The 14,532-nt window shown below is 34.1% G+C and overlaps 1 protein-coding gene across 1 annotated transcript; it reads right to left on the reverse strand.

Moving 5' to 3' along the window:
• Positions 1 to 841: 841 nt before the first annotated feature.
• LOC6652908 (antigen 5 like allergen Cul n 1) lies at positions 842 to 2,545 on the reverse strand. Its single transcript, XM_002075470.4, has 3 exons — positions 2,489 to 2,545; positions 1,203 to 1,864; positions 842 to 1,138 (listed from the first exon to the last, which is right to left on the reverse strand). Exons 1-3 carry the CDS (start codon positions 2,543 to 2,545, stop codon positions 892 to 894), a joined length of 966 nt encoding a protein of 321 aa, XP_002075506.2. The 3' UTR covers positions 842 to 891.
• Between the last annotated feature and the right edge of the window lie 11,987 nt (positions 2,546 to 14,532).

Raw genomic sequence — 14,532 nt, forward strand, 5'->3', positions numbered from 1 at the left:
GTTCGAAGTAAGCAATTCTATAACAATCAATAAAGTTATTAGCCCAACGGAGTTATTGATCTAAAATTTTTGTTTTCGAAAGATAGTTCAAATGGAATCTTTGCGATAAATAGTTGTGTTATCCGCTTGAGTCCAAGAAATTCAGTGTAAAATATATATAAAACTTTCGCACTGAAGCTTTAATGATCTAGGAGTAGATTGTATTGATTCAGACAGATGAATGACGACTGAATGGACGTGGTTATATAAACAGAACAGAATTTTTGTGTAGAGGTCTTTCTTCTCAAAAGAAATCATAAACTCTATAAACTAAATTTCTCCAAAGTACACAATACATTAATTTTTTTTAAAGTAATGTTTAGGTAAGTAATTCTATCACTGAAATGTAGATAAGATCGTTGCTACTAAAGAAAATCTATAATATACTTGGTTTGGTTAAAGTATGTATATGCAAAAACCTTACGGAAAAGCGTCTTCTTCTACTCATCATCACTCAAAGAGTAAAGAAGATTATCACTAAGCCATCTCTACCGGAAAATACTTGCCACAATTCAAGGAAATAACTAGATCAAGTGCTTTCCGCAGAATAATATCATGATCTATAAGCCTAAGAAACATATAAACATATTTATACATATATGTACGTATATACATTTATCTTTCAACTGATAATGATTCGGAGAAATATTGCTTCAAGGTATTTGCAAAATTGTGATTCAAGCAACAATATCTCGAGTTCCTTAACCTAGGGTGAGAACTGCGTATCATGACTTTATCGTTGTTCTGTGTCTTTAGCGTCGTCTATGCAATTGCCTAAGAAAACACATTGAATTGACTTTGATTGAGTGTGCTCTAGTTTTGTTTTTGTTTTATTGGTTACTTTTCAGCTGTTTACCAGCTGTTGACATCGTACCACTCATTGTTGGAGCAGAGATTACCAAATTCACCATTGCTGCCCGAGCTGCAGCCCTGTGCACCCCAATCGCAGGTGGAGTAAATTTGACGACCGATCATGTTGGTGGTGGCATAGTTGCAGGCAACCAAAACCTGATTCCAGCCATCGCGATTATATTTGGCAGCAGCACAGCCCAGACGAGTATTCCTCTCGGACATCATGACAGTGAAGTGACCAATGGCACTATGAAAAACAAAAATGCATTAATTAATTCAATGTCAATTGAAGGGTGTGTGCTGGTTCTTACGGTCCACTGTAGCCTGATGGATAGCCACCTTCAATGATGCCACTGTTGGAATTTTGAACCTCATCGAACCACATTTGGACACTGTTGTCCAAAATGTAACCCATATCGGGCAGATCACCAGAATAGGCCTGCCAGGCGAGATTTTGGCCAGAGTATTTGAAGGCATCGGTATTGTGGCAGCTATCGTGAATCATATTGCATTGACGGACATTCAGGGAAGCCAAATAGGCCAATTCATCGTCCCATTCCATGGTGGCCATGCGGCAGGCGGCATTATGATTGGAATCATAACCTCCGGCAATATAGTTGCGCTTGTCATTATGCGAATGAACAAATACCCATTTGTAGTCATCATTGATGTCAATCAATTCGGCATCACCGGGACAGTTGCTATCCCACCAATTGCTATGACCACAAGCAATGTGATTGCCACCATTGCAAATGTCCCACGAACAGTAGTCGGTGGCCTGGGTAACGGTTACCGCCAGGAGAAGAGTTAATGCCACAGCAAGTGTCACTTTCATATTGAATAAAAAATCTATATATTCCACTATTTGGTCTATCGTACGAGCTTTTATAGACCAAGCCAGCTTATCGTATTGAACACAAGTGAATGGTAAATCATCTTCATTAATTCTCAACCATTGGACTTCATTGAAAAACTCGTGTTATCTAATCATTTGCAACTCGGCGAAAGGAATATGGCAAACAGTAAACAAAAGATTTATGACTATAAAATCAAAGAACGATTTCAAGAAAAATCAAAAAAAGGCGAAACCAATCCCACAGACCTCAAACAAGAAACACTTTCATTCTAAAATCAATCTTCTTAAGGCAGGTTAGTTTCTTGGGGTTTTTTCTTCTGTCATTCCGCAGAGAAGAAGAAACATCTTTTTAATTTTGTCTCTTATCTCAATGAATTTATGAGATATTTCCCTTCATACACTTGGCACGTGTGTAATCAGAATATAATTACAATTTATTTCGGGCAACATTTTTCTTTCAGCGCCCCTCTCCATCCGCCATCAATCTTTGCCGAATAATAATAACAAATTAATCAGCGTATTGATAATTGATAATAAACATATGTTTTTTTTTCTTTTGAAAATTTCCTTTCCTGTGAACTTAGTTTTGAGGGTTTTTGGGCTAGTAAATTATTAAAAAGATAGGCACATACGAGTTTCGATTACCCCAACCCAAGCACTTCAAAAAAATATATATTGATTGAATTGTCAGAGAATATCAATATTAAAATGTGTAGCAGATAGTATAGATAGTAGAATAACCAGAATCGATAGTACAAAATATAATAACAATAATAATATTGAAAATTTAGTCATCATTTATATAAAAGTTAACAAAGTGATTGCTAGATTTTTAAAAGGATTCTAAAACAAAGTAAACCGAAATTTGCATGGAAAAATAATCATCAATTAATTTATATAAAAAAAACTTTAAGCTTTGATTTTTGAAACCAGCTCTTTGGCTTAAGCTTTAGTCCTGTTATACGAAAACTTCAACCCTAAAACTAGTTGAGAATTATGACTAAATGAAGGAAACAAAGGAATTGAAGCTTACGATACCAGAATTAACTTAACTCGGATAGCCTTCGGGCGCCAGCAGGATTCATAAACTTAAAGTATTTGGTATATAAATCACTCAAATAATTGGGTATATAAATCAATCTGGATGAATTTTTATAAATCACAATTTAATCGTTATTGTCGTTATCAGTTTCTAACAATAAAAAAAATTTAATTTTTAGAATTGAAATTACTTTTTACTTCATAATAGTACCTAAAACCCATGAGAATGTGTTTTCTAGTCTTCTAGAACTTGCCAAAAAATTTCCCAAAAACCCAATGAAACGACTTCGATAAATCTCTCCACAGAGGGAACTGTTTAAATGCATTTTCTTTTAGCCGTTGTATTAGAAGATTATCAGTTAAAATGTCAAATGGACTTCTTTACCTTTCAATAGGCCAAATCACTTATTGGATTATTTGATCAAAATTTCAATTGAACAATAAACGAAATCAATTTTTCCTCATGTTTTTGTTAAAGTATTATGATTAAATCGGTAAATCTCTTTCTACCGGTTGCTAGAATTTTATTTGACGAAATCTTGTTGCTTCCCTTTTTATTTTTATTTTTTTGTTATTTTGGGGTGATGGGGATAGGAAAGATTTTTTTCTTCTACATAATTCGAATGACAAGTTATTCGGCAAGTGATGGCAATGTATAAGCATATTGCTTCCGGCACTGCGACGTTCTGTGTATGCCGATAAGCGTCATCATCGTGGGAAGTTCCCCTTTAGAAGACATATCGTACAAGACCCCCCCCCTCCTCACAGTATTCTATGCGTCTGTCTGCTTTTGGCCCTGTCATTGTTGTTGTTGTTGTTGTTCCATGGCTCGAATTTGTCGTGAAATGTGTTTTGGTAATCAATTTATGTGTTCCGAACATTCGCCACGTTTTGAGTTTAGTTTCTTGGTGGTTTAACCACAGAGGAGCGTTAGCACCAACCGACCTAAACCTCAAACCCCCCAACCCCCTCCCCACCTGTGATGGCTTGGAACTTTAACTTTCACCTGGAAAATTCTCTTCCTTCCGACTGTTTTATCTACCTCCCTCTCTATCTCTCTCTTTCTCTATCTCTCTCGGGTGGTTGTCTGTGTGCCATCTTCGCCTGTCGTACGTGAAAATGAAGCATTTTCCATTTGATGATAACAAAACATGTTTGGCATATTGATGAATGCCTCCAGAGAATTTTACTTTACCCCACAATTCTAGTATTTGCAGACAATGTATATATGTATAGGTATATGTATGTGCCCATTCTTCATTTCTAACCAACAAAGTCGGGCAGGCAGGCACTCATCGCCCTTGCGGCAAGGATTGGAATTAGGTGGCAGCATCCATTTTGCTCGATTTTAATGATGTGACTGACTGGCTGCCTGTCTGAATGAAACGTCAAGAAAGAAGACCACCAAAAAAAAAAAAAAGGAAGACATGGAGAGCAAGGGAGAAAAAACGCAACACAACACAAAAATTTACTTTTCCTTTTTCTGTTTTTTTTTTTTTTTTTGGTTATTTTTCATATTTTTACTTAACTTTGCCAGAAGAAGCCCTCAGCTTCAGCTACCATCTCGCAGGTCTTTTGCTCCATCTTCCAGCTCCTCCGCCTGTTTATTTATGCGTGCGCCGGCGTTTGTTTGCTTTGTGAATACGTGATGCACGTTTCACCAATGGTGAACCGATGTCGCTGGTGCGGGGGAAGCTGGGCAATGGAATGAGATCGCAAGATTGGGGCTACTCTTACAACATTTGCTTATGCCAACATGAAGCAGAAAAAAAAGGAACCCCTTACAAAAATATGTGTGTTGCTTTTTATTTGCCATTTTTCCTCTCTTTCTGCCCTATTCTTCCTTCCATCCCCTTCTCCCACGTTCACGTTTGGGTTCGTTTCGTTTGCCTGTAATGAAAATAATAATCATAATTTCTCACTTCATTTGTTGCACAAATCGAAAATAAGCTGATGGAATTCCTGTGGATTTACGGCATTGAATTTTAATGAGAACTTAACGAGCACAAATACCACGAAGCACGGGCGATGTGAGCCCTTCTTCAGACTCTCTACTACATTGTGCCAAGGAAATGAGACCGATTTATAGTCCATTTTTAGCTCAGTGGATCTGCGATTTGAACGCGAGAGAGAAATTTATAATCTACATGAAATTAAGTTACAAGTTGAAAATATTTTTCATAATTTTGTCAGCTACTAAAGTTCAGTGAATTGACCAACAATCTTTGAGCTAATCAAATTGTTTAGAGTAGTGTTTAATCTATAATTTTCATGGAATTCTATTTCTTAAGATACTCTTGCCTCGATACTTAATGGGATTATTTAATCATGCAAAAGTTATACATATATTGATGATTGGAATTTTCGTGTAATAGAACTACTAACTTTTTTTTTGAAATCCCTTAGGGTTATAATACCTATATATTTAAGTATCCATTCAACTAATAATTATACTTACAATTAGATGAAATGTGTAAATTTTAGGTAATACATGTAGTTAAATAAACTCCAAATTAGTTCTTAAATACTTCCATTAATAGAACGAGTTCAGCTTTAAAGCATTAAATTTGAAAAATTCTGAAAATTTCTAAAGATTCTTAACGTGGGGAATCTGTATCTAAGGCAAATTTGAATCGATTTTCGAAAGAGATTTGTCATCTGCTTATTTATTTCGATTTTCAATTGGAATGTAAATTACGCTTAATATGAAGTTATGTTTTAAAACAAAAAAGGGTTTCAATAAAACTTAATTTCAGGATCTTTATTTTAGCCAATATTTGGAGTATTTCAAAAATTCATGTCATTATTTTGAAGCTAGAATAATGTCTTTCAATCTTTATTAAAATCTGAAGCCAATTTTCGCAAAAAATCATAAAATTCTACTTCAATTGAGATATAACTTTTTGAAGTCGCTTAAAAGTCGGACGAATTACATTGAAAAGTGCGACCCAAAAAACGGATGTTTACCTTTTTCGATAGCTACTGGCCATATATTATATATTATCTCATAATATATGTATTATCGTTAAGCATAAATGTCTAGTAAATTGTTACATATTAAAGTAGAAAATGTCAATGCAGCAATAGTAGTGAATAAATGAATGAATGAATGAATTACATAATTAATAGATTTAACTAATTTGAATAAATTTTTGAAACTAGAATTTATTTATTTAGACTGAAACTACTTCATTAATAAACTAAAAAATATAGTGAAAAACTAATTCAATCGTAAATGACTTGAATAGTTGAATTCTTAAAACATCTTTTTATCAAATTGTGTGACCAATTTATTCGTATCAAACTTTAACTGATATTTCTTTCAGTTTTTTTATGTCTAATCAATTAAATTATTTGGAATTTTGTAAAATCATATTAGTAATAACGAAATATAGATTTTCATTTCCATTTGCCATTTGGCAAGAGTTTTTCCAATTGAATAAACATTCATGATTTGAATTAAATAAAAATTCTTGGATAATTTTTTCATGTTGTAAATTGTTGAAATTCAATTATTGGCAAATTACAGAGAAAGAGGATGCACACTCATCCAGACTCACACACACACACACACAGTTACATGGCAATTTAAATTACCATCCAAGGTAATGTAATGTCGGTGTAGGTGTGTATGTGTGTGTGTGTGTGTGTGTGTGTGTGTGAGAGAGTTGTATCTATTTAAACGTTGCACAGGAAGCCATAAAAACTGTTGTTACCAGGAAGCAAAATGGAGACGACGCAAGCGGCGCCAACTTTTCCACGAAGATACGAATATGAGCGCGAATCCGCAACCGGTTCCGTGTCCATGTCCGTCTCCTCCACCTTCACCCCTACCATTCGCCATTTGTATAGATATGTATGTGCATATGTATATCTGTTTTTCGCTTGAAAACCGCTTTAAGTCATCGTCATCATGGTCGTCATAGTGGTTGAAAGGGGGTGGGGGGACCCGCTTGGTTGTATTAGCATTTCACTTTAGCAAAGTTTATCGAAAGGCAATCATAAGCCAATTTATTAAAACGGACATGCAACAAAGTTTTGTGCCCCCCCTCTCCTTCTAGCCCAAGCAACTTTTGTAACTCTCCAAAAAGGACTAAGTGGCAAAAAGAAACAGGAATGGGGCAAGACCAAAATCAGTCGAAAGGATGTTGAAAATTTGTAATGGAAGTAGAGAGTGAAGATGTACGAGTTTAGATTATGGTCGGAGGGGGAGAGGGGAGGTTTTTCAAGCAAAACATTCATTGCATACTTGTGGGAGCCAGTGTGAGAGCGAGACGACGACACACGCAGATAATTCAGTTGAAAAGAACACTTGCATACTTCTAGGTAAGCCAAGTTAAACTCTTAAGCAGCAGCAATCCAAATGGAGGAGACGTGAGACTGAAAGAAGACTGAAGACACTTGGGTGGAAAATGTTTATTAACTTGGTCCACTCGAAAACTATTATACAAATAAAATGACGAAGCTATTTAGCAGTTGCCACTTGTGTGTCTTTAGCAATTAGAAAAGTATAATCCAAATTTTGAAACAATTTTTCAAGCAGACAACCTCCCCGGCAGTTTATTCTCCTCCCCCCTCTACCTGCTAAGAATAGAAAAATTAAATTAGCTGCCAAGTTGTGAGCCAATTTTCATTTCTGTTTTTGTGTTCTCTTCAGTTTTTCCATCTCCTTTATGCATGTACATGTGTTTTTTGTTAAGGTGATGTTGTTGTTAGTCAAGGATTTTCTTTCATTCATTCATTCATTTGCTGCCGTGTCGTTGACATGTTGAGTGTGGGTGAATATATGTTAATGTGTGTATGTGTGCTAGTGTGAGAGTGTTGTTTGTAGCATACTTTTCAGCATTTTTGCCATTCATTAATCAAGTTCAGGGCACTTTAAAGTGGTGTTGGAGACGTTGGCATCATCATCGTCATCAGCCGATGCTGCTACCCAGCATCATCATTATCGGCTTCAGCTACAGCATCCTTTTCTTTTTGACTTAGGTATGTATGTATGTATAATATAACAAAAAAAAAACATGTTATAATGATGCAATAATAAAGCCACACAACTGTTGGCACAAATCCTCCTGGGAGCCACGGCTCGGGCCATAAACGTTGATAAAGTCATAAAAAAAACGAACCACCACGACTACCCCCACTCGCCTCCCCACCATCACCACTCAGAGGAAAGGAGAATAAAAAAAAAATCTGAAGAAACATCAGCAACATCTTGGGTAGGCCAGAGGCAAACAAAGGCTTAGTGCGAAATGGAAGACAGCATCAGCAGCAGCCGGAGGAGCAGCATATGCCGGTCACAGTAACAGCAGCAATAACAACAACAACAATACCAACAACTATGCCACAACATTGCGACCTCTTATCAGCGGTTCACGAACAAGGAAAAAGGATACAAACCGGGGGAAGGAGGTAATACAACACAAGGTCCCCTCTTGGGTGTTTCCTTCCTACTTTTTTGGTTCAGTTTGACCAGCTAAATTGACCGCTCACATGCAACTTGGGGGCCATATAAGATAATAAATAAATATATATATATATAGAAGTATGTATATCTTAAGTTAGATATATATATATATGTTTATTTGACCACACATATTGTAAGCAGAAATAAGCCACATAAAGCGAAAGTAGCTGATATTCTTACCCCAGGGTGCAGTTGACATGCTAAGCTCAAACTATGAAAGTATCTTAAAGATACAAAGTTTTACTTTTAGAAATTCAAAAGAGAAATTTGTATCAAACTGCAATCAGTGTGAGTCATTATAAAACTATAAAACTTATGATCATATACGGATCTGGCGTTAAAGCTGTACCCAGACAATATGCCTTATGCATTCTTTCCTTTCCACATCCCTCATTCAGAAAATTTTTGGTATAATTTCTTCTTTTACTTCATTGTAAGCCATAAATTCTACCAACATACACAATTTTTGTTCTGTACTCACGTCAATGTAGTCACATAATTAGATAATTACTAGGACAATTATCAAAGAACAGAACTTAAATAAAGAAGTCAAATTAAAATCAAAATGTAATCGAATCTTTTTCGAAAACTCCTTTTGATTAAAATAGAGATTTTTTGACCATAATTGATTTCTTTGTCGGAGATAAACTTGTACCCGAATGATAATTTGCTTATTCCTTCTTCTCTTTATCATTTTATAGTCATATTTGTTACTCATCTATTAAAATATGCACAAAAATTTGATTTTAATAGAGTCATTTTGGAGTCTTCTTTTTCATAAAGTATGAAAATAATAATTTTTTATTCAAAACTGGACACATCAAGGTAATGATCTATCTGTTAAAACACTCTATCATATGCCGGGTTAAATCATTTACGTTCTTGAAAGACTTTGTTCAACTTTTATCTTTATAATTTTTTAATCGAAAGTCCCCAAAGCTCATCAATTAAATTAGTTTTAAATTAGTTATTTTTTGAACAAGTTTTTGTAGTAAATTGAGATTTGAATCCGAAAAAGAAAACAAATAGAGTTTTATATTAAAACAAATTGAATAAAAAGAATTAATAAAACAAACATGGGCACAATTTCAGCTTAACTACACTGAACTCCTTATAAAAACCGTAACATTTAACCTTACCCTGCCCATATCTGAATACGTCCTTGATTATGACTGCAAAATTTCTAGTGGCTCAAAAAAAAAATCATCTAAAACGAAATTTCATTAAAAAAATGTATAATAGGAAGTTTCAAAATTATTTTTCAATCCTTTTCAATTTAGTGTATTTTGAGCTAGTAAAAATAAAAAGTACAATTTTTAGTTCGTGATGCTTTAAATAGTCCAAAGTTGGCAACAAATTTTTATGAATCATACTAAAGGTCTTACTTAAATTTCATTTTCTATACTCTCTCATAGATTTAGATTAAGATGGTTCCTAGACATTTGTATGTTAAGGTTTCACCATAAATGTTATGTGTTTATGTTTAAATACAATTAATTATAAAATTACAAAATTTTCAGTGGGTTTTATTTAATTTCTGCCACTTTATTGTGATATTTGTACATTTTTGTATACTCCAAAGTCAGTTTAGATTAGGATATAAAATGAAACTGTTCTTGAGCTAATATAAGGTCTCTTAACCCTTTTGGGACAAAGTTTTTTTTTCAAATTTCAAAAAAGCAAGTGAAAGTCTGCTGAGGTTGTGAAAATCATCGTCAATTTTTACTTTTACACTTAAATCAGACATCGGTTCCGATTCAGACAAATTGAACTTGTAAATAGATTTTGAAAACAATCCTGATGTTCAGACTTACTTAAGATTGGCACTTCTTTCCTTAAAAAAGGCCTCTATATACCCACATTTTTTTTGGACATTTGATCAATGAATACTTTAGATAAGCCACTTTTAAGGTAAAATGTCATCTTTTTAAGATTTCATTTGGATTTTTGTATAGCTTGCCCCATGATTTTATTGACTGTGGTATCATATTGAAAATGATATCTAAATAGAGTATATTAAAAGACATATATATCTATTAAAAAGTATATTGAAATACATATCTAAATCTAATTGCTTAAAAATCTACTTACTGCTACTTAAATCCGCTTTATATTTAACTTCTTTTTCTTAATATGAAATAGTAGACCCTTTAAATAAGATTCAAAAGTAAATAAGAATTCGTTAACTATCAAGAAAATGATTTTCAACTATTGTTGGGACTTGCGAAGTGCAACATCCTGTCATGGTCGCCAATGTTTGATCTGCCCAGTTGCATTTGGTACAAAACTCCAATGCTCAATAGCATGTGGAGTGGAGTAAGGAAAAATAACTCTTCTCCTCTTTGAATTCTAGAAAGAAGTCATTTTTATATTTCGGTTTCATGAGTTAGAAGCTCGTCATGAGTCATGTAACAGAAGCTTTTAGAACATGTTAATGCAAATACAGTGGTGGAAATTCCAATAATCTTAAACAAATAATTTAAGAAATTTTAATATATACAAATCTAAGCTAACGATGACATCTCCTCCAACTATGTAGAATTTTAGTTTTACCCAGCGATCTTTACTACTCTTTCGAAATATGAAGTAATTGAATAATTTTCACAGAAGTCTGGTCTGGAAGAATGGTTTTTTTTTTCTAAGAAAAAGTCAATCAATGTTTATAAGTAGAAAAATAGTAGTCTGTTTGACAATTTGTATATAATGCAAATTAAATATTGCAGCATCAAGAGATTGCACAATGAAATCCTATTGGAAAGTCAAACAATAAATTGATTGTTGATACTGATTGGGAATGATATGCATATATAGTAGCATATAGCAATGCTTAGATCACAGTTTTTCCTACTTGTCTACTTGGTTATTCACTATAGTGATAAACCAAATATACTCTAACACATTTAATTCACTGGGTGTTAGGAGGAAAACAGTTTGCGCGTTTATTTTTTGTTTTTTTTTTTTGGGTTGTGTATTCTTTGTGTTACCTTCAGCAGAGTGTTTTGGCCAAGTCACCCACAAGCAGCGGCTACACTCGTCGTTGACTGAGTGAAACTAGACAAAATTAGCTACAACTCGTTATATCTGTACCGTTGCGGACATTGGCGGCAACTCCGTCCAGTTGAATGTCTGTGTGGAGTTGTTGCTATTAATAATTTATCGTTGCGCTGGGCAAACTTTTGACACCTGCCCCAAAAATGGGCAACAGCACGGCGTACACGAGGGAGCGGAGGAAGGGAAACTTGGAGGCGATGTCGCCGGCAGCTGCTGCTGCCAACTCATTTATGTTTTATGTATTTATTTTATCAACAACTACATCTACGTATTATACATACATACATATATGTATATTTGTTTATAGTCTTCCGTATAATGAGCGGCAAAATAATCATCGCATCATTAATAAATTATATGCGGCAAAAAAAAAGGCGAAAAAAACTCGTCGTCGATATATTGTCAATTAGCAAGTCTAATTAATCAATTTGATATTTTGTTTACCTACATATGATCAAAACTAGCCAAGTGAAAGTGTCCGCGATCTATGCATACAAAGGGAGAGCAGTGTGAAGTGAAGTAAAAGTTATGTATGACCGAGACTCTATGTGATTAACGATTAAATGAGAAATGTGTCAAGGCATTACCGGCTAGTTACCGGCGGGGCCCATCCAGCTGCAAATCTGTCGCAATTGGCTCGAGGCTGATTTTTGTGGCAAATTTTTTGAAAGTATTGGCCAGGAATTGATGTAAATCTATATGAGACTTTGGTTACCCTGGAAGGTGAGTTTGTTTTGTTTATAACTTTAAGTAAATTATTAATTGTGATTATGAATGAATGATGCTTTACTTATCTAAATATTAAATGGTATCAAGATTTTTTAACAACGCCTTTACAACACTATTTTATACTGTATAGTATTGTAAAATATACATCAAATGTTATTTCATAGTGTTCTGCTATGCAACAATTTATCATTTCAAATGAAACGGGATTTTCTTTACCTAAATATTAAGTACACAGTAAAAAGATTCCAAGATCATCACAACTATTTCTTGTTTAAAATAGTATAAAATAGTGCTGTGAAACGGTGTTTAAGCCAATTGCTTCACAAGTATGTGAATGTATGTGAAGTATGTGAATTTGCAAAGATTATGTTGCTTAGAAAAAAAGGGAAAAACGTTGTCAAACGTTGTATTACTATGAAAAATACCTTAGGTAGTGGAATCGGGTGAAAAGTGAAAGTTTTGATATGGGAGAAGCATCATCTTCCCATGGCAACAATTGCAGCAGCAACTGCATCATCATCAATTGTTTGATTTGATGATTTATTTTGATTTATCGACACTTAATCGGTTCGTTAATCGTCGCTTGTCATGTGACACGATGCCACACACCAAACCCCCCCTACCTCTAATGTACCGCCCCTTGTTGGTTGGCAACCCCTTCTGCATTTAGTCAGCAACCAGCAACAAGCAACAGAAGCAAATCAATAAATGCCAAAGCATTTTTGCAATTGAAAATTTGCATAAGACTACGCAGAGCAACAGAGATAATTACGACGCCTGCGGGGCGGATAGGGGGGATGGTGGGAATGATGGGCTGGAGGCTGGGGGGGGGTTGGGAAGAGTGTTAGCTAGTGTTGCAAACATAATTACAATTGGAAATTAATGAACAACTGCAACAGCAAAAATGCACATTTTTTTGCACTTTTTATTATTATTATTATTATTTGTGTTTAGCTGCATCAAATTACCAAATAAATAAATTATTTTTAATAAGCTGGACTTATAGTGGGGGTGGGTGGTGGTGGGGTGTGATGGGCGAATGGACGGTGGGTAGTGGGCAAGGGCCAAGCTGCTTGTTCTAGGGCTTAAATTCTCGGTTACACTTGAGCAGAGACGCCAAGAGAATCGACAACTGAGAACTCATCCATTGCAGTTGACTATTGCAGCTTGACGGCGGCTTGGTAAGTCAAGGCCCAAAAGGGGCGTGATGCAAGGCCCTGGGCCAGTGCAGTGAACCAATCTCCCCACTGTCCGCCCATAAAGCTCTCTTAGACCAATTAAAGTTAATGCAAAAATCATAATTAATTTCAGCTTAATGGCCAGAGCAAAATTGTTTGCCGCTTTTGCACCTTGAATTCAATTGAATTCAAGTGGAAATTAAAAAAAAAACAAACGATCAAAAAATATAAACCCAAGAAAAACTAACTAATCTTTTGAGCTGTTTTAATTTTGTTTTTATTACAAATTAAATGAATTTATATTGTCATTTTCATTTAATGCCTAAAATGCGTCAATTTGGTTGTTAATTTGCAATTTTTTATTTGCCCCTCTATTTTTTTTTTTGTTTTTTTTTTCTGCCGCCGTCTTGTTTTGTTTTCTTTTTTGATTTTTCTTTGCTCGTTAGCACTTTTTGGCGACTCCGACAATGTTGAAGTAGTTGTTGGGCCTTCACCTTGTTATCAAGTGTTTAGCACGTGCACCTCTACACCCTCCCTCCCTCTCCCCCCCCCCTCGCACGATTCCCTCAATCCATTGTATTTGGTTAATTCAAAAAGTCATTACAATAAATTGTTGAAAGTTAATTTTGTATTTTTTTTTTGTAATTCATAGAAATGAAAAGTGAAGACAATTCGGACACGATTTAACAATAATCTCAAATCAGAATTTGTATTTTATTTAAAAAAGGGGGAAAACTTTACCATATATAACAAATTGTTTACTAGTCAAACAAAACGATTATAATTTTTATGTGGAAAAGATTCATGTAAATTATTGACACAAAAATATATTCCAAAAATAAATAGTTTTTCCTCAGTAAGTGGATTGATTGTTAGACCGTAAAATTGCAAAAATATGCTATTAAAATTTAATTAGAACTCTTTAGAAATATAAATAGAGAGGAATTTAGACTTTTGTTTATTAAATTCATCAAAAATCATAACGATGACTAAGTGTATTTTGCATTAAAATTAGTAAATAATATAATTGTATAATTGAAGTTACTACAAAAACAAAAAAAATCGCATTCAAATGTCATAAATTGGAATGTTTAAATAAAAATTTGTTTATTTATATCAATAATAGAAATACGATGGAGCTTTTGAATAGCAAAAACAATTTGAAATAAACTTTAAAATATTTCAAAGGTATTGAAATTCATAGATAATTCGTTTAGAAGTATTTAATTGAATTGATTAATCACTCAAAAGTATTAAAATTAATTGATTTAAGAAATAGCATCCTTGGATAGATTGATTACAAGTATTTTTAAGTTATA

The sequence above is a fragment of the Drosophila willistoni genome, assembly GCF_018902025.1.
Source record: "Drosophila willistoni isolate 14030-0811.24 chromosome XL unlocalized genomic scaffold, UCI_dwil_1.1 Seg142, whole genome shotgun sequence".
In the NCBI taxonomy this organism is placed as follows: Eukaryota; Metazoa; Arthropoda; class Insecta; order Diptera; family Drosophilidae; genus Drosophila; species Drosophila willistoni.